General features: G+C 31.5%; 1 protein-coding gene across 4 annotated transcripts; it reads right to left on the reverse strand.

The window, feature by feature from the left end:
- Nucleotides 1-1,712: 1,712 nt before the first annotated feature.
- On the reverse strand, nucleotides 1,713-22,255 carry LOC132727217 (uncharacterized). 4 transcript variants are annotated; one of them, XR_009625315.1, is made up of 3 exons: nucleotides 11,893-12,172; nucleotides 2,477-2,770; nucleotides 1,713-2,037 (listed from the first exon to the last, which is right to left on the reverse strand). XR_009625315.1 is itself a non-coding variant. In XM_060712638.1 (3 exons), the coding sequence occupies exons 1-3, from the start codon at nucleotides 10,107-10,109 to the stop codon at nucleotides 1,981-1,983; spliced, it is 366 nt and encodes a 121-aa protein (XP_060568621.1). In that variant the 5' UTR covers nucleotides 10,110-10,197; the 3' UTR covers nucleotides 1,713-1,980. The 4 variants fall into 4 exon arrangements, 3 of the variants coding, with proteins under 3 accessions (XP_060568621.1, XP_060568620.1, XP_060568619.1); XM_060712638.1 differs by lacking the exon at nucleotides 11,893-12,172 and adding an exon at nucleotides 10,095-10,197; XM_060712637.1 differs by lacking the exon at nucleotides 11,893-12,172 and adding an exon at nucleotides 7,336-7,600.
- Between the last annotated feature and the right edge of the window lie 10 nt (nucleotides 22,256-22,265).

The following is a 22,265-nucleotide window of genomic DNA, read 5'->3' on the forward strand; positions in this document are numbered from 1 at the left end:
ATCATGTTTACTAAGTTAATCGGATAATGCAGTAAACTGAAATTATGCAGTACACGTAATGGATGAAATGGCATCTTGTTACATCTTTTTTACATATCTTACTGCTTTGTTACATTTGCCATTGACAATTTATTCTATTATTTATATTTAAGCTTATGTCTCTTTAAGAAAGATTTGTGAAATGTAGTTGTGCGCTAGAATGATAAATGTTATTTCTTACTTACTTGTGACAAATCATTTAAACAGAAATTGAATTGTGTTTCAGGGAACGTTTTTTTTTTTTTTTAAATATCATTCATATAAGTTCATTACTTTCCATGAGTTGAATAAAATCATATAAGTTCTATTGCCTGGCGATACATTTTTATTTTATTGAACGATTGAAAACGTCAGAGCCGGTGTTCACGAATGAAATATAATTTGACTTTCAGATTATGCAGATATCAGTAATCAATCGCATTTTCCTTAAGACGGAGTCTATTTCTGACGTGGTACTTTTTCCCCACTCGGTGAAATGTTTCCCGATCTTAAACTTAACTTAACAAATATCCTGTATATATTACATGCGTTCGGGGTTTATGAAATAATTATCATTTCACTGATCAACACATAAAAAAGATATTATGCATAAACGACCTAAAACAAATTATTTGAAACGTACTTTTTATTATTCTAGTATGGAGTTATGGAACACTATTCCTTTAAAAATAAGAAATCTTTCAAGTCTTAAATTATTTAAATCACATTTCAAACATTTATTATTATCTAGAGATGAATTATAGAAAATTTACCTATACTATAATATAATATTATGTCTGTCTTCTTTGTTGATTAAGATTTACTGAATGTTGTAATCTTTACAATTGCTTTAATATGTCCGTTGTTATGTTTATGTTTTATTGAAGGCCTTGTTGAAAATAAGATTTTGCATTATATGTGTTGTATCTAATGCTTTGATGTATTGTCTTAATAAGTTACCTTCGTTAAATAAAGAGTTTATTATTATTATTATTATTATTATTGTTTTAAATATTTGACCCCGTTACGTTGTTTCAGTGAAATACAAGCGTTCACAGTACTGGACTCCAACTTAATGACGTGCCGTCGTAAATGACGTCACGTTGTATTATAAGTTGGCGCCCTTTCCATTTAACCCTTTCTTTGCACATAATTAAAAAAAAATTGTAAGATCGAAATAACACTCGTGAACACCAAAAGTTTATATTTCAATATACCTTTTTGTGATCACTCGGGGAAATATATTCCGATCTTACACTGAACTAAACAAATATCCTCTATATAATTTTGATAAAATATAAATTCACTGTCTACTGAAAAGTAAAAAACATCTGTATCACTTACATTTAAAGTGGATCTGTCTAGGTAGGGTATTTTCCCAAAACTACTCTCTTTTTGATTAAAACCAAGGAAAAACAGAAGAAAAATTTGGATATTCTTTCCTAAGTAAATAGATTTAGGACCTTCATATAATATGAGAAAACACTCTGCAGAAAGTTTTTGTACAAACCTCAACAAAATTGGCAAAGTACATGCAATATTTAACCAATAATAATTTTTTTATGATCATATTCACCATTAATACTGTAAAAAGTACCAATGTATTCATGTATTCAATATATCGTAGAATATGACCGCTGACGGCCAGGAACTAATATCATTAAACAAAATTATTAAGAACAGTTAATAGTAAAAAAAAACATATTGGTTTTATTTTACTTAAATCTTTATTTGGTACACAAAATGACAGTAAAACATTAAATCTTTTTGACGTCGCTGAACTTCTATGTTTTGAATAATATTTTAAAATACCATATAAATTTTACAGTTCATTCTTTGTCTGTTGTTTTTTATCCAGATAAAAGACGAATTTAGGGCCTGAAAGTTTTAACTTAATTTCCGGACCTTAGAAAACCATAATTTTAAATCATATAAAAAAATGGCTGGTCAAACATTTAGGTTTCAGTCGTAATCAACATCTTTTGTTGTAATACATTTCTTTGCTGATCTTTTTTCTTTCTGAAAATACAAATAGTGATATGCTGAAATAACTATATTTATTCAAAAGCTTTATCTCTAAGTTTTTAACTGTTAAGAACATAAAAATCTTAATGCGAAAAATAAAAATAGTATATAACAATTCACTACAACTCAAACTATGTACAAAAGTATCTAAACCTGCATCAAATGTATCTAAACCTGCATTTATCTGATATCATTCAGCTCATATTGATATTATATTAAATTAAAACAACATTTATTTTTATGTTTGTTCTTCCATTAAATCATCATTGAATTTGCAAGTTACACTGATATACCGATAAACAAAACAAGCTGGAGCTTGTCTGGTGAAGAAAAAAGAACGTCTAAATTTGAAACCTATGGCTATGACAGTAATCCGACATCGAAGCAAAACAAATAAAATGTTTTGACAAAAAGAAACCTTTGCTTTTTTTACCTCCAGTATTAGAGATATGTACTTCAAAACATTGACTTCCATTCTGTCTAAGCATTGCCATAAATTGTTTTTGTCCCTAAACATCTTTGACAGTTCATAAGGAGAGTCAAAAATAGACGATTCTTTTTCAGTAGCAAACATGGAAGGAAGAGATCTTCCATCTGGCTGACTTTTGAAAATTGATGATCTTTTTCCTCCACCCCAATGTGTAGAAAAGCTCACTTGACAGCTGACTGTAGTAATGTATCCGAGCAACAACGCGGATACTACAAATATAAGTCCCGATGTAGACATCTGTAATACAGAAATAGATGATATTAAATGTAGGTTCAATACTGACTGACATTTAGATGAGTCGGAGGATATAATTTTTCTTAATGTGTATTAACGGTGCTATACATGTCTTTGGTTTCAAATTAATACCTTCAATTGTGAAAATTGATGTTATATATTAAAGCTTAAAGGACTTTAACCGCGGTTATAAAGCATGACAGGACTGGAAATGATTTTTGAGATTAGATTTAGGTCTATGCAAAATTTCAAATCTCAGAATAATTGTGAAAATGACCCACAATTAAAAAGCATTTCAACAGTATGATTTTCAATTCATTTCATTTCTTAATTATCTTTTGCTTATATTTCTGTTTTTTTTTCAGCTTATATCAAGAAAAAATGGTTTTTTCGTGTAAAACCACTAATATATTTAACGTCTGTGAGATTTTATTCCCGTGAAGTTCAAAAAACAGTTTTGCTACATCACTTTAAAGCTCACTCTAAAATAAAATTTCTTCTGACAAAAAAAATATCCTCTACAAAATTATTTTATGATTTCATATAGTACATACCGGATTTTGAACGAGCGCTGGTTAAATACTTCATTTTTCATTGAAGCTACCCGAATTTAGATAATACAGTATGCTGTTTATCACATATGTACAGTGAATAAAAATAATGAGTGGATAACAATTTGAACGCTGTAAATGCTAATATTTTATTATGCAAATGTCGGTATAGAATAGTATGTTTTATTCAATTTTTGTGCCGTGATAAATGTAATATACGTAAACAATCAAATACTCGCTATCTCATTGACGACATGACTTCACTTCACTTCACCTGTCTCCCAAAACAAATGTCCTAAATATTTGATCTGATTTCAACTTTATTTCATTTCAAGTTACAAACGTATTTGTTTTTAATTTGAATCGAGGAGGAAAAATAATCTGTTTCATGATGAAACGGTCCATTTCAACGCTAAATTCGCTAACTGAAAGGGCCGCCAAAACTACATTTCAAACACAATTATAACAACTTCACGTTTTCTGGAAATCTTAACCAAACCAACATTGTTCTCTAAATATTGATATTTGGTGTTTAGTTTACAAAATATATAAAATCAAAGCACTGAATGTACTGATGGGGAGGCTATGACAGAATGTTTCAGACTTATAGTTTCTTTTCTTTTTGCTTAAAATGTGCTGTTAAATAAGAATATATGCACATTGCGCCATTTATCGTTCAACCATTCATATATATGGTTAATATGGTTGACTTTTCATTTTGTTAATATTCCAGAACATTTCATTGAGGTCTACATTCGGATTGTTAATCATGCAAATTTTGAAAAACCTAAAAAACATTCATAAACGACATACCAGCAGGTATGACGACTGTTCATTATAATATCATAATACCATTTTACAACTGACGGTTCCTTATCAAAATATTCTAGGACTGTTTATCATAAATACTTTATGTCATTTTAATATCATTGAATGATAATAACAACTGCAAGTTAAGCAACATTTTAATTGAACATAAAAATTATACATATTTACATGTACCAAAATTGAGATCAATCAGACACTGTCTTGTGATGAGTATTAATATTCATTCTCTACGGACAGAAAGTTGTCTTCTCCCGAAGCAAATCTCGAATAAAATTCTGGAAACAAAGTGATCCCTCAGAAGCATTAATCACAACAAAATTACATAAGAATTGCAGACTTGGTTTGATTGAGTCTGTACATGAGAGATAATGAATAAGTGCAACATCCCTCACGCCCCCTAGCACCGGCTTGAGCGGTACTCAATTCTCAACACTTAATAGTGCTGGCATCAATGATCCCGAAGGACCAGAAAATATAACAACACTGAAGTCGAATAAAATCACGTTTCAGAAAATTATTCCCATTTCATTACTCGTCGCTGGCTTTGACGGCTTCGGATAATAAAGCTAAATATTTCTTGGAAAAATACATATCTGCAAAGCTTATTCAAAATTGAATCAACCTAAGTGAAAATTGATCAGGAAGTTGTATCTTCTTTTTTACCGCCAACACTCAACCAACTTATGTTAATCGATAGATTTTAAACCTCGCTAGCTTGAAATATATACTGCGGAAAATCTGTTGTTAACAGGGTGTGCGGTTATTACGTAGGGTTTTCCTTTTCGACCATTTCCCGCAAATAGATGAGAACATCGAAGCGTCAGTGCTATGAATGGTGTTATAAATAGCGTGTTTTAGAGGTTTTTGTTGAAACTTCTCCAAATCCCTCCAGGGATATGTACGTCGCGGAGAAGCCACACGGCAGGTCAAGGTCAAGTCATCTCAAGTACCAAAGGTGATTGGTTGACCTGTCGTGACTTGCTCTGGAGGTTTGGCGCTAATAGATGCCGTTTTTGTTGTCGTCAGTCAGAAAGTTGATGCCTTGACGGTATTGTCGTCTCCTTTACCACCAAAGAACGAAGAATGGGCTTCCAGGAAGAATCTGCTTGAAAAAGACGTTCCAGATGCTATAATCTCGGACATATGGTTATTCCGGCGCCGAGTATAAATAAACTTAAACACACACACTTTTGTTGAAAACAAAACAAAAAAACAACAACACATTTTCTGTAGTAATTTTTCAAGTGTTGTAAAATGAATAAGAAATTCCTCTTATGCCGCCGATTATTTTTAGAACACAAACATAAAAGTTCTTTTTTTTTATTTTTCAAATAAACATTAATCACTTCAGCGCGCGCAAATATCGTTTTCAAATTAAAGTTTCGTAAGAAGATGTATGTTAATGACTTTCCGATGCTCGACTGTAAGTAATTGTATATGTATGCGTTTTTTTTTTTTTTTTTTTTTTTTGTTTTTTTTTTAATTAAAGCTTCTTATTCTTTAAATTTTTTATGTATCTCATAATCTGTATTGAAAATTTGAATTTTATTACACATGGACTATCAAATTATGATGTATGCCCTAGAATTGAATAAACTTTCTAATTACACAATACGGGGTCATACTGATCTTTGCGTCTTTCTCTTAAATAATTATTTCCTTGTTAAAATATATTTGACCACATATTTCTGTCAATTAACTGTTCACTTTACTTCCGATTTTTGTTGTACGGAAACACATGTTTCTATTTGTGTTTTCTAATCAATTCGAATCTATAATCAGTTTAATGGGATCACCACCGGGTAAACGACTACTAGGTACTTTGGTCATGTTTTTTACCCCAAATATTTGAATGTTTCTATTGGGATTAAAATGAGCATAGTTAACTAAACAACTGGTTGTATAAATCCCTGACCTGTCTAATTCTAATTATGAGATTAGTGAATATATAAGACTTTCACTACAAAATATTCCTAAACAAAAGAGCACATGTTTAAATTTATTCCTATACAAATAAAAGATCAGAGTAGGGATCTGTCAATTGCCAAAGATACTTTTATGTTAAAAGTTTGATTAATGAATTATAAATGTAAGATGAAAATATAAGTATTGCTTTTTTATTTTGCTAATGTAAAATGTAATATTGTGCTGGAATTTTGTCGGAGGGTCCTTAGGGGTTTTGTAGTTAAATAGTTTTTTTTCGGCGATAATGGTTCAAGAATATAATGTTTTCAAACTATATGTTCATCACCATCAGTGAATTTTTAGTTAAATGTATGCAAGCTATATGATATAGCGGTTTATGAGCGTTTTCCGCGTACAGCCTCCTGGGGTGTACTAATAAGTTAGTTTTCCTTAGTTATCACGCAAGCATGACCCATGTCTCTGATGTAAGCGACAGTTTACAATTATTTGACTTTAAAAAATATTAAGGACTATTAATGGTTTATAACAACAAAAGAACATGCATGATATTGAGAATACGGTGTTGCAACGTTCTAGTTAATGACCCGTCATAAGCAGTTGGTCGCTGCGTAGTAATTGGAAAATTGTTATCAAAAATAATAAAGAATATTTGCCACTAAATTAATGCATTTACTTATAAATTTTCATTTATGCTTTTTGTTAAAAAAATATTGATAAAGTTATTATTTTGAAGGGTTTTCATACCAGAACTATTTATTACAGACGTACGTATGCCTAAACCTGATTACCGCGGCAGTATGACGTCACGGAGTAGTGATTTAAACAAAAATCAAGAATTTTTCAGAGAATTATTATCTTTACAAATTGCAGATATGAAATTAAAGAATGAAAATATTTTCATATTGTAAATGTCTGTGATGAGTGATGAGTCAGCTTAGAAAAAATCAAGGTACTATTTTTTGACCTGATTACCGCGGCAGTAAGATTTGACGGACGGTTATTAACATTGGTCGTCATAGCCTCCCAAAAAATGAAAACACTTAACACATGATTTTAGCGACATGCACTAGCTCGAAAGTAGAGATAGATCGATTAACCGTATTCCTCCGAAAGCTGTAGCTCTATCGTTTACCAAGCGTGATATTATAACCCACACTTATAGTGGACTTTGAAATACCCTTCTAAAGTGAGCATTGAGACATATATCTATTTTATACTGTAAATATATTTCCAAAATTACATGTATCAATTCTTCTTTTTTACCTTTTCTTCTTGCATATCGCAATATCGCTTATTTTCGTATATCCAAAAAACTATTGTTACCTTCACAAAAAATCCTTTCCACTTATTTATCGGTAAATAGTGAAAGCAACTATACAAAATAAAGTTTCATATGATAGATACGTGGATAAGATTACAACAAACTGACGCCCAATCACTATATTCCAAATTCGTAAAACAATTAATTATATACTTGGATACTTGAATACTTGGATGTGCGACTATCGCAAAGATTCAAAAGTGGTACATTTTGCTAGCATGTAGTAAATATACTATGTGATGATAATATCTTTGATGAACTAACTATTAAAATCAGTCAGATAAAATCTTTCAATGCATATTAAATGTTCACAGTCTCATTTAATCACTTTAAATATCTTAGTTAAATATCATCTAGGGAACTATTTATTGCAATCGTTCTACTTGATTTATTGAAGTGTTGAATTGTTTATGAAGTTTAAATACGTAAAGCCCATTTGATTCCTTTGGATGCAACAAATATAGTCCTGTGTTATTGATTGTTATTTTATTAGATTAACAGATATGCTTTAAATGCGATTACAGAGAACTTTAGGATTCTAGAAACCCATCCAAATATAGCCGTAGTAATATTGTTTTTCAACGTGATTGCAACATCAAATCTGATAATCACATGCACAAACCAAAAGGGTGTCGATAAATTAGACGTTAAAATGCAACTGCTGATACTTGAAAATATTATCCTTACTCATGCCAATAATTAATGATTCTCATTATGGGCTCGTTTTGCAAAGCCTTTACAAGCAAAAACTTAACCAAGAATTTCTTAGTCGAAAAAGGGGCATAATTAATATGCAAAAAGGAAAATCAGAGTTATGGGATTTGTGCCAATCATGTAAGATAATCACAGAGAACAAGTGTGTGAAGTGCCAACCCATTCCCTTCAGTAGTTATGGAGATACTTGAATTATTCGCTTTGATTGGCTTAAGACAGGCGTGTACAGGAAGAACTTTTCAAATCTCGTTAATTGTATTTATCATGCAACTGCTATGGTAACTGGCTGATAACACTTGCCTGATAATTATTTTTGATATCAGGTAAGTGACCTGATATCAAAATTAGGCTCCGCCCACAATGCCGAACTGTTCAGAATGTATATGGGGCGCGCCATTTAACAGCGCCATTTTGATATACGGAAGTTTTACTTTTAGTTTAGAGGTAAACACAGTTACTAGTAGCAGACGAAGCAAATTTATACAAGAGCCACCGCCGGGCGGGGGCAACGCTCGACTTTTTACTTTAAAAGCAAACAAAGAAATGTTTGAACAAAATCTTAACGTTTCCTTTTTATAAAATTAATCAGTCTGTCTTGTCACATAAGTTTTGTCTATATATTTTGTATATATAAATATACTAAATTATATATATATAAACACGCAATTCTATAAATTGAAAATTCTATGAATAGAAACATGCAATTCTATAAATAGAAACACGCCATTCTATAAATAGAAAATTCTATAAATAGATACACGTGGTAGAGTCACGTGGTGGAGTCATGTGGTAAAGTCACGTGGTGGTGTCACGTGGTAAAGTCACGTGGTGAAGTCACGTGGTAAAGTCACGTGGTGGAGTCATGTTGTAAAGTCACGTGGTGGTGTCACGTGGTAGAGTCATGTGGTGGAGTCACGTGGTAAAGCCACGTGGTGGAGTCACGTGTTGGAAGTCACGTGGTTAAGTGGTGAAGTCACGTGGTAAAGTCACGTGGTGAAGTCAGGTGGTAAAGTCACGTGGTAGAGTCAGGTGGTAAAGTCACGTGGTGGAGTCACGTGGTAAAGTCACAACAAGGTGTTGTCCTAAAGTATGTTCAATGAAAATTTCAATAATTTGAACTTCAAAGTCAAGGACATTAATAGCTGAAAGTCAAGGTCTGTCTGGTTATTTTTAAGGTTTATCCTTGAAGATTATTATGTTCAAGTTTGAAGACAATCCATTCAAAAATAACAAAGTTTAAGCCAATAACAGCATGAACAAGCAAAATTTGGACTTTTAACCTTGAAGGTCAAGGTCATTTATGGATGAAGGTCAAGCTTAGTGTGGTCTTCTGAAAGGTCTTGTCCCAAGGGTTGTTGTGGCCAAGTATGAAGACAATACATCAAGAAATAAAAAAGTTATGATCCAGTTACAAGTTTGCGGACGACAACGGCAACGGCAACGCCGACCCGACTATAACAATACCTCTACTTTTTTTCTCAAAAAAAAAAGTCGAGCTAATAAAACAAGAGCCATCGCCGGGGTCAAGGACAAAAATGGCCGGGTTGCATTTGTATACCAAATAACATGACTCATGAGGCTGTGATGTTACAAAAAATTTCTACCATTGACCATTAAAATGTTGAACATTTAAGTTTAACTTATAGAGAATAACATGCTACTGTATTTTGATATCAATTTTATCAGGCAAGGCTGATATGGGCTAGAAAGGGCGAGGCTTCCCGAGCCCTTTCTGCCCATATCAGCCGAGCCTGATAAAATTGATATCAAAAGACAGTAGCATGTTTTTCTATTTATCATGTAACACATAAAAACTGTCAAAATAACAAAAAAAAATCTACTTTTAAACAGCGAATTTCGTAAAAAGGGGATTTTTGTTCAAAGAAATAATTCTTGACAACAAATTCCTCCGCATGGCGGCCATTTTTTCTTTCGACTCGGATAAAAGATACAACAGAATGTAGGCCTAACATGATAAAATTCTTACCTTTAATTTAAACATCGATCCAAAAAATCCCTTAGAATCACATAAACTTTACTGCACTTTTTGTTTGTCTTGAATTGTCAAATTCAAAGTTCACGATAATTTCAATCAAACAAAAGGCAAATCGGCTATGAAACACAAGCTACACAAATATGCGTCTTATTTTTTAAACGAAACAATTTGTTCACTTATTAAAAAATAATCCGGCAAAATAAAGTAAACATTTATAAGTTCTTAAAGAAAATCGTCAAGCCTGTTCGTTTTGTTTACATGTAGCCCGGGTCTCCACGATACCGGTGTACATATTTTATACAAGGTGTTTTTCAGATAGAATTTTACTGACTTGAAAAAAAGAAGGAATTAACAACTTCATTAACATTTCATCCTCTTAAAAATACATTACATAGTTCTGTTACTTTGAAATTCACGCTCACTACAAATGTAAACAATGGTCGACCATTTTGTATGACGTAGATAAACAGACATCATGCTACCGGTGCAGTGGTAAAAATGTTGTTTATATGGAAAGCCATTGCACTTTTAATAGCAAAAATATCATTTTAGCATTCTTGTATTCCTATCTAAAAAATAAGTTTAAAACAACATAAAAACGTGTGTTTAAATAGTTTACTGTTCATCTTTTATTACCCCCAAGGGATCTCTGTATTAGAATCTTACACTCCCAATTACAGGTGTATATTATACCATATGGCTGGCTTCAAAAATACCCCCTTCACTTTATTTTAGTGTTGTTGTGATTTTTTGGTCCTTTTATATCATTGAATCTATTTTATTTCTATATGATGAAGATAAAATATCAATATGGCACTTAACACAGACTTCCTTAACAGACTAAATGAAACTGACTTTTCAATTTTTCACAAACAGTTTTATATGCATCAATGGCTTTCCATAGATTATTTTTTTCCCGCCAAAAATGATGTCAAAAGGTAAGTTGACATGTAATGGAGGTAAGAATGACGTCAACACCTGTTATTTTTTATTTTTTGGGGAAAAAATGTGTTTTGTAGAGAGACCGATTTATGCAATGGAAGAAAAGGATAGTAAATAAAAAATAAGGTAGGATATGTAAAATATTTTCTTCAGAAACTCATTAAAATGTTTAAAAACTTTGAAATAGCAAATATTACTAGAGCATGTCAATATAAACACTCGGTAGGTGGCGTTGACAATAATATCGCGAGATATGTGAATACACCGATACCGTGTAGCCACCGGTATCATGGGGTTCGAGTAAACTGTATAGTATGACGTAAAAATTGATGATGTCATTTGCGATATGAATTATGACGTCACTCATTTAGTTGGTGTTAAAACTATTCGCTGTCTAATTTATTCGTAATTGAAATCGAAATAATAAATAAATAAGTATTGCATCTTGATTCAAGACTTGTAAGGGTATGAGATAACATTGTAGAATTCACATGCTGATGAAAATGAGAATATAAGCAATTGAAAAAGGTCCGTTAAAAATGGGCGGGGCTTATTTTTGATATCAGGTTACTGACCTGATATCAAAAATAATTATCAGGCAAGTGTTATCGGGCAGTTACCATAGCAGTTGCATGATAAATTAACTAAGTCGGTAAACAGGAATTAAGTGGATAAGCGATAGACCTGAACTTTGGACCACATGTTAATTAAGGCAGTCACAATACCAAATATCAAGAGGCTGTGATATGTAGTTGCTGAGAAAACTGTTACGGAAATTTCCTTCCATTTACAATTAATGCTGAAAATTTAACTAAGTCAGCAAACGGGAAGTGGATAAGCCACATACCTGAAATCATATCCCATTGTATGTGACTAGATGTTGATGCTGTATACCAAATATCAAGAGGCTGTGATGAGTAGTTGCTAAGAAAATTGTTACGAAAAATTCCTACCATTGACCATTATTATGAATTTAACTAAGTCAGTAAACATGAAGTGGATGAGTGACAGACCTAAAATCGAATTCCATTGTATGGGACAATGTGTTAATGCTGTATACTAAATATTATGAGGCTCTGATAAGTAGTTGCTGAGAAAACTGTTGGACAAAAATGGCCCAATTCGCCTGCCTGCCTGGAATCAAGTCTCAAAAAATGATGGTAAACAGTATTTTTTTTTTGCAAATAATTATGTAAATTCTTTTTAAAAACCAGTATTATAGTCGTAACAGATATCGCATTAGTGTTTAAATATTAAAATATTTTTGATAGTGTTTACTTAGGGGTATCATGTTGTAGACAGGTTCTAACCCCCAAGCATCTGTGGTTTATCATATTAGGACACCCCTCTACAAAAACTTCTTCCTGTTCACATGAGTGGCTCTATACACAGGTTTAATCGTAAAATTAAATCTTGTAAAATGTTATAAAAAAACAACAACAACAAACAGCAGGAATCTCAGGAAGGTCAGAATTTCACGTGGCAGACTGTTTGGCCAAAATTTTCATGAGTCAAATCAGTATTTTCTTGTGTTATTTTTCTACATGAATCATTTTCATGTTTCAAAAATTTCTGTTTTGGAAGACATTTTGAGTAGATTTTCAAGTTTGAATTTATAACTATTGTAAATTTTAAATCTTAGTTAACAATATGATAAAGATAATTAAGTATTCAGCACCATGGAAAATTACCATAATTACTGTTCCATTTTCACTTACATTTATTGAGGTCAATAACACATGTGTACATGTATAATTTTAGAAATCATATCACGGGAGGTGATATTTACATAAATACTGAATGTCATGCCAAAATACTTCACAAATAATTAACAAAATACCTGTTTCAACGAAGCACACCGATAATTGTATTCATCTTCGCTTCTTTGTTTTGAAATACGAGTTTATGTTACAAAATTTCTCAATTTCCTTGTGCAAGGCCGCCATTTTGTAATACTTCCGGTTTAGTTTTGTTTATAGGTCAGATTGATACAAATGTTTTCTGAGGCAAAATTGTTGACTTGACATGCATTATTTGATTATTTGAATTGTATGTTTGTTTTCAGAATGAAATATTATGACATAATTCGTTTATCAGTAAGACCGGTGTACACATGTTGAATATGATTTTTCCCACAAACCGGAAGGATGTATTAAAGTAATATCCGTACTGTAAATTAAACTTTTATCTCAATCAGCTGACTTTTGTGAAAAAATACAACATTTTTTTTGTTCACTTACGTTTCTTTGTGCAATATCTTGCACAATAAAATGTGCAAGTCAATGTCAAGAACCGAAATATTTTACATTGTATTTCGGAAATGACACAGTCTCCTTTCTGATGGTGTTACGAAATTGATGGAAGAATCCATTATTGAGTGGGGAAATCAACTTCACTGTAGCTCTCAAATTTGTGCTATTCTGATTGACTTTGTTTTGAATTAACATTCACATTCAACAACATTTTCATCTTTCTAATGTTTTAATAGAAAAATCTTCATAACAATGTCTGTTGAGACAAAAAATACAAGATACACTATCTCAATTTATCCCTACAAAGACAGTCTATATAATCTTGCAATAAAAAAACCCTTTAAACCCCAAAACAGAGACCAATTTTCATCTCTAGACCATAATTTAAATATACTTTGTAGAAACCAACAAGTTAATGCCTTGTGTGAGAAATATCTAAGCTCAAGCCCTTTCCATTTTGATGTATAAGAACTTTTAAGTTTTTTCTTTCAGTTGCCATAGCAACCAGAGTTATGCATGGAATGGCATTCTTTGAACAATCTTGATAGAGCTTCATACAAAGAGTATTCCTGCAAAGTTTCATTAATATTGGCCAAGTGGTATTATAGAAGATGTCGTTTGAATAAAATGTGGACGGACGCCGGACGACGGACGCATTTGGTTGGCCATCCTAAAAGCTCACCTGCACTATGTGCAAGGTGAGCTAAAAATGGAAACACGCAATTCTATAAAAAGAAACGTGCAAATCTAAAAATAGAAACGCGCAATTCTAAGAATAGAAACGCGCAATTCTATAAATAGAAACACGCAATTCTAAAAATAGAAACACGCATTTCTTAAAATAGAAACACGCAATTATATACATAGAAATACGCAATTCTAAAAATAGAAACACGCAATTCTAAAAATAGAAACAACCAATTCTATAAATAGAAAAAAGCAATTCTAAAACTAGAAACACGCAATTCTAAAAGTAGAAACACGCAATTCTATAAAAACAGAAAAAGCAATTCTATAAATAAAAACAGCAATTTTATAAATACAAAAAAGCAATTCTATAAATAGAAACACGCAATTCTATAAAAACGAACACGCAATTCTATCAATAGAAACACGCAATTCTATCAATAGAAACACAAGTTCTAAAAAAGCAATTCTAAAAATAAAAACACGCAATTCTATAAATAGAAACACGCAATTCTAAAAAAAGCAATTCTAAAAATAAAAACACACAATTCTAATCAATAGAAACACGCAATTCTATCAATAGAAACACAAGTTCTAAAAAAAGCAATTCTAAAAATAAAAACACGCAATTCTATAAATAGAAACACGCAATTCTATAAATAGAAACACGCAATTCTAAAAAAAGCAATTCTAAAAATAAAAACACAATTCTAAAAATAGAAACACGCAATTCTAAAAATAGGAATTCTAAAAATAGAAACACGCAATTCTATAAATAGAAACGTGCAATTCTATAAATAGAAACACACAATTCTAAAAATTGAAACACGTAATTCTTAAAATAGAAACACGCAATTCTATAAATAGAAACCCGCAATTCTAAAAATAGAAACATGCAATTTTATAATTAGAAACACGCAATTCTATAAATAGCAATTCTAAAAATAGAACCACGCAATTCTAAAAATAGAACCACGCAATTCTAAAAATAGCAATTCTAAAAATAAAAACACGCAATTCTATAAATAGAAACACTCAATTCTAAAAATAGAAACATGCAATTCTAAAAATAGAAACACGCAATTTTATAATAAGAAACACGCAATTCTATAAACAGCAATTCTAAAAATAAAAACACGCAATTCTAAAAATAAAAACACGCAATTCTATAAATAGAAACACACAATTCTATAAATAGAAACACGCAATTCTATAAATAGATACACGCTATTCTATAAATAGATACACGCAATTCTATAATGTTGTTGCGTTGATGATGATGATGATGATGATAATGATATATATATATATACTTTAATTAAAGTTTTGGCTGAAGATTTGCGAAGAAAGCATTGAAAGCGCTACCGAATATACATAAAGTTTGTTATTTCTCAAACATTATTATTTTATATACATGTACACACACCAATAAATATACGTTGTACATGGTCATTTATTGCACAAATCTGAGAAAATTCAGTAAATTAACCTTCAAGGTCAATGTCATTAAAGAACCCAAGACAATTTGGGTTTGATAAACAACAAGGTCTTGTCCTTAAGAATGTTCTGTTATAATATGAAGTTGATCCCTTCAATAATAGCAAAGTTACAGCCAGTTACAGCCAAAACAATGAAAATTTCAATAGTTTGACCTTCAAAGTCAAGGTCATTTATGAGTGAAGGTAAAGGTCTGTCTGGTTATTTTTAAGGGATATCCTTGAACATTATTATGTTTGAAGACAATCCATTCAAAAATAACAAAGTTACAGCCAATAATAGCAAGAACAAGCAAAATTTGGACTTTTAACCTTGAAGGTCAAGATCATTTATGGATGAACGTCAATGTTAGTGTGGTGTAATGAAAGGTCGTGTCCCAAGGGTTGTTGTGGCCAAGTATGAAGACAATACACCAAGAACTAAAAAAGTTATGATCAAGATACAAGTTTGCGGACGGCATCGGCAACGGCAACGCCGCCGCGACTATAACAATACCTTTACTCTTTTTTTTTTCAAAAAAAAAAGGTCGAGCTAAAAATGGCAAATATGTTATTACTCATCACACATTACATAACTGAATTTCAATATTAATGTCATTTTGCGTGTTTAATGTGCTATATCTCCTTTCTGAAGAGTATTCATTTTCAGTGACGATAGCGCATGGGTTCAAACCCCAGAAGATGCAATAATATTTTTTTCAATTTTTCTTCTTTTCGTTAGTGAGATTTTTATTTTCTTTCTTAATTTATATCTAAAATTTGTAGACATTTTATGTTGAAATAGCATAACGAATTAAAATGATTATAATTTAAAACCGGCAAGGTATACTTTCTCTATATTTTGCACAAATGTTAAGAATAATTTTCTAGATAATTATTATTAATAAACATTTGATGGCCCGATTATATTTGACAAAATCGGATGTTTTTCTTACCCCACCCTCTTTTTATTTGATGTAAAATGACAGGTACCTGTCTCAATAAATAAACAAAACAAAAAATCTATTCATATACAATTTGCATTGATTTACTTGAAGTTATTTAAAAACTATAGTTCATTATAATCACTTTTAAAGTAAGGAAAATATTAAATAAGTGAAACTTTTCTACAGATAATGAAAACATAATTGTTGTTGTTGCTGTTTAAAACCGATATAAAAGTTAAACTTTAATTGTTAATATCTTTCAAACAAGATGGTAAACTTTTGTAATTTTTTGTATTTATATCTAGAATATAGTAAAATGTTTAATAATATAAACTTTTAAAAGTCTTTTTAAAAAGTGTCTAATACCTTAAATAATGTCTTCGCTTTCTGAAAAAACGTAGTGCTATAATATTATAATTATATATAAAGTGTAACTTCTGAAAACCGAACAGTTATGGGACTAATTTGGAAGTTTCCGGAATTCAGAAGTTCGGACTTATCTGAACGAGTGTAGGACAAAAGCCCCCCCCCCCCCAGACGAAAGCCCCCCCCCCCTTCTAAAAATGACAAGGTGGACAAACCCCCCCCCCCAATGAAATTTACACAGGACAAAAGCCCCCCCCCCCATCAAAAATACAGGTAGGACAAAAGCCCCTCCCCCCCCCCAGTACAGCAAACAAAAGCCCCCCTAAGGTTTATAGACCAGACTGGTTTATAGACCAGACTGATAACTATCTTTTATCACACGCCCAGTGTTAGGGAACTTGGGTTATACTTCAAATAAATCTAGACAAGTATGCGCCTTCCACTTTTATTTCCTTGATAAGCGTTGATAAATGGTTCTCTGAAAATATTCATTTACATTTGTACTGTACAATATATAATAAACATAAAAACATATCATCAATGAATTATATACGAATTACACAATAAATCAAATTAGAACTTTTGTACCTTTAAATTTAAATCTTAATGTAAATTATCTTTTAAAACAATTGCATTTGTCTTGTCTCAACACATCAAGTTCTGGAATTAAACTGACGAGATTCTCAATAACAATGTTTCATGGACGGGGGGGGGGGGGGGGGGGCTTTTGTCCTACCTGTTTTTTGAGGGGTTTTTTTTTTGTCCTATGTGTAAATTTAATGGGGGGGCTTTTGTCCACCTTGTCATTTTTAGATGGGGGGGGGGGGATCTTCACAATGTAGGATTCAATTTCTTAATTAATTTTCACTCTTTAATCAAGTGTTTGACAGATTGTGATTCTAATAGGTGTCAAGATAAATGGTTACTGCTAATTGGAAGATAAAGCCATTTTGAATGTTTTACAAACATCAGTATAATATTCATTTACACCTTTTTCAATTTCTGGATTTTGGAAGTAAATTTGAATGGAAAAAACAACAAATTTTACCCAAAAATCGTTCGGAATTCAGAATTTACAAGTTCCATAATTCAGAGGTATTAATTACATAGAAAACAGCAGAAATTTTGGGACCTTAAAAAAGTTCGGATTTCAGAAGTTCCGGAATTCGGAAGTAACAATGTATATATTATAATTGGACGAATCTATTTGTTTATTGCATCAGAAAAGCATCGTTTGGTTTATTGCCCGGTCAGTTATAAGCCAATCAAGTCAAAGGTAACTACATTATACATGATACTGATTAACAGTAATTGAGCGTGAGTGAACGACCCTAGTTGTTAATGAATTTATCGATTACGGCAATTAAGTCGGCATCATGTATGTACATGTCATCAGCAGCATTGTTTTCTTACGATTTTGTTTCTGAGAACACTTTTATAGATCCTGTAACTCATTTTTTTTATAGATTTATATCATGAATATAATGCTCAAATGAAGATTTATCAATATTATAGGTTTCAAAAAGCATATTATATTATAAGCATAAAGATATTATCGAATTTACATTTCATGTTAAGAAAGGGAGGTAATTAGAAATTTGTTTTCGATAAAGTCTAAGAAGAAATGAATGCATATATTTTAATGATTACATATGTGGACAAATATTTGCAGTACATATATATTTTACATATTCTTCGACGTTCTATATATATGCATATAGTCAAATAATGCAAAAATCAGTGAAAACAACAACAACAATTACTTTTATCAATATCAGATTACAGACATGATTCATTTTGTTTTATATTGAAATATGGGTAAATAGATGGGGACAGATATATACAATGTTAATAAGTAAATAACATGTCAATAAATTTAACACAATATTTAAAACTATGTAGACCTTGTTAAAGATCCTGTAACACATTTTTTTGATGGTTTTATATAAAAAAATATCATGCTTAAATTAAGATTTATCAATATTGTAAGTTCCAAAAAACATTATTTATAAAGATATTACCAAATTTAATATTTCATGTAAATTAATAGAGGATATTTGTTTGTTTGTGTGTAAGATGAAATTTTATTTCATCGAGTGGGCTTTAAAAACAGTATTCTCACGAGTGGCGTAGCCACGAGTGAGAATACTGTTTTTAAAGTTCACGAGATGAAATAAAATTACATCTTACACAACAAACAGACAAATTTTCTTTTTATTTTATGCTTTTAAACAAGTTAAAACGAAATTTCCATAATTTTAACGTTTATATTAAAATCTGTTTCCCCCATTGAGAGCCCCATTTAGAGGGAATTTCTCATTAAAAACAAGAAGTCTTGAGCTGAAAAATAAGTCCGCCAGTCAAGGTTAAATGATGGTGATATTTATTCATTTTATTAAAAAAATATGATTGATCGCTTGTTTTAATAATAAAAACAAACAATTCTTGTAGGAGAAAAAGTCCAACCATCCATCCATTTTTCTGTTACTTACTGCGAATTTATATTAGACCTGGCTTTGTAAAATGTAAGCGGCAGCCATTTTTTAAAGTTGTGTATTTCATGGGAGGAAAATAATTGTGTAAGATTCAGGAGGATATAATTTGGATTTGTTAGTCATACACCTTTTTAAACGAAAGAAAACTTATTTGAGGATTGTAACAGACAAAAAATAAGTGTTGACAGAAGTGAAAACATTCAGAAAAGGAGCTAGGAAAATGGAAAACTTGGAAGCTTGCTAAGGCATTGTAAGGAACGCTGGGTTGTTTTACTTATTTTACGAGTGATGGCTGTCAATGCTTTTCAATTTTTCATAAAGCATACGGCAGTTATTGCTCGTAGGATACTTTAATATGCCCAAATGTCATCAAGAGCAGTTTAGCATGGGGAAGGAATGTATTTTTCAGACTGTAAAAACGAAACAAAAAAATTTAGAGACAAAATTTTGTGATTGGAATTTGAAGGAATAGAAGTAAGTTTTCTCTCTTTATTACTTTTGACATTTAAGTTATTTATCTATTTCCGCTTTGCTATTTTTTTTAACAGCCTGATATTGTCAGAATTGTCAGTAAAAATAAAATTGAGGTACCACATGGGGAAAATCTTAAAAAAGTAGTTTCGTCATTGAAAAAAGTGAAATTATATTTTGATAATTTTCACTGTGAAATTATCAAATATAATTTTCACGGATAAATCAGTAATCCACTGAAAAGCATAAAATAAAGGGAGGTAATTAGAAATTTGTTTTCTGTAAATTCTAAGTCAAATTTTATAATAAGAAATGAATGCATATAATTAAATGATTACATTTATTATGTACAAATATTTGCAGTACATATTTTACATATTCTTCGATGTTTGAAAATCGTTGTATTAGCATAATGATATACATATATAATTTCACGTCAGTGTGGTATACAACCTCGTGATCAGGTAAGTTATTTCATTGACTAGTGGATATGTTGGGAGAATTATACCACGAGAAAAAACATAGTGGAAAACGTATGTCATTGACATTGTACGTCGTTGAGAAGACATCGGCAGATGATTGAAGAACCAATGCTAGATGGCAAGTTTGCATGTTTTCTTCAGCTCGGGGTTACGTTTAATGCGACACGACTTAGCTTTCATGAAGTTAGCTGCCGGTGTCCTGACTAAAGCCGAGGGGAGTGGCCCTACAAAGTAGGCTCTGAGTCGACGAGGATGGTGTGCTAGGGTGCGTGAGCCCCTAGCACGGTTAGACGGATTGAACGGCAGGCCTTTTCCTGGCACAAACAGCCCTTTTAGAATTAATAGTTCCAGTTGTAGGTTTTAAGTTTAAGATGTAGCAAACCTATTATAATTACACTTGACATGAGGTAAAACGGCGAACCTCGATTCTTAAAAAAAGATTCTGCCGTGGGGAAATATATGACAAATAATTCATATAAAATGACATGAGACAAATGTGCTTTCTTGTCCCTTAAAAAACATGAGACAAATGTGCTTACTTGTCCCTTACAAAACTTGATCGGAGCACATTTGTCACACAAATGAGTTCTTTGAGGTAGACATTTGAGGTCCCATTTGTCTCATGTGGAACAAATGCGACCGCATCGGTCTTACGTAAGACAAATGTGTTCCGAGACAAATGTGCTCCTACAACGCTCGCTTTCTTCATTCTAGTCACTTTCGATAACGACTGTTAAGCAGTATCCACACTAGCCATAGCTTTCCATCCACCGCAGCGGCGGTGGAGTATTCGTCGCAGAAGCGGTGGATAAAAAATGGCCGGTTGATGTTGTTGGTAAGTTTATGACTGAATCTAATATTATACGGGAAGCACCTAGTAAGACTGGAGCCCACATAATTATGTACCCGTCCAACTTATTACAATCATACAATGTAATTTATTGCCATTTATGCAGACACTTCCGTACAGTTTGACGACCCCTTAATACACCGGCATCACATCAAGCATAATTAATTTTCATGTATCCAGTAACGCAGGAATGTGCAAATAACGTAAAAGTAATGCCGAATCTGTGCAACGCTTTTGTCAAACCGAATAACACAGAAAGTAAACGAACCAAAATATTTTATTCTAAATAAAAAATAAAGAAATGGATAAGCGCATACGGCTGCTACGACATTATACTTTAACCAGCATTACTTTTTTTCAATAGTATGTTTACTTCTTTAGATCATTCGCGAGAAAGACAACCTGATTACCGTTTTGAAGGTGACTTTTGTGTTTCGTCTAATAAATAAGTACATTTAACATATTTAAAGCATGATTTTTTCATATTCTTGTATACTACAAGTGTCGTATAACAATAGAAGGAAGCTGGTAAAATACGGTAAGAATTAGCTACTTTTAATTAGATAACATCTGTTGCTTCAGTGCTTCATTCACGAATTCGGCGTTACCTCGTAAAAATGTTCTTATTTACGTTTTATGTGCTAAATTAAGTGTAATATGACACGAGTAGATTGGAAAATGTCTCCGGTTCACCGAATATAAAAAATCATATTTGACTTTATAAGAAATAAATATGTAATGAATATTGAAATTCACCAATAAATGCCATTTTCCGAATCATTACCGGTAGTTTTTTCAAACAGTGATAGAATGAGAAAAACACGGATAATTAATTCTTACACATAAATTAATCAGTTATATAAATAAAATGTTGCTAATGTCTCGGTTCACATTTATACTACTGCCTCCGAAAATGTGTTAATTAAATCTTCGCATCTTTTAATGTCTTAAAGTTCTTGAATATCATGTAATTTGGACAATAAAATATTTTGTTGTAGATAAAACATGAAATCATACAATCTATATCATATCTAAACAATGTACATTAATAAACATGCCACATTGAAAGAAAGCAAAAGTGAAAAAAAAATCGCAAATTCAAACCTTATTACTCCTTTTCCAGAATGTATTCGTGGTCATCACTTGCTGTTTTAAAAGAAATACTACCCTACCATCGTCTTTAAATATTGCCTCG

The sequence above is a fragment of the Ruditapes philippinarum genome, unplaced genomic scaffold, assembly GCF_026571515.1.
Source record: "Ruditapes philippinarum isolate M1 unplaced genomic scaffold, ASM2657151v2 ctg1630_1_1_1_1, whole genome shotgun sequence".
Classification (NCBI taxonomy): domain Eukaryota; kingdom Metazoa; phylum Mollusca; class Bivalvia; order Venerida; family Veneridae; genus Ruditapes; species Ruditapes philippinarum.

Coding starts and splice junctions, on each gene's coding strand:
- LOC132727217 (XM_060712636.1), bottom strand. CDS start 22,210: ATGACCACGAATACATTCTGGAAAAGGAGTAATAAG. Junction 2,771..22,174: donor TCTGGAAAAGGAGTAATAAG/GTTTGAATTTGC, acceptor TCTGTATTACAG/ATGTCTACATCGGGACTTAT. Junction 2,038..2,476: donor ACATATCTCTAATACTGGAG/GTAAAAAAAGCA, acceptor TTGTATTTTCAG/AAAGAAAAAAGATCAGCAAA.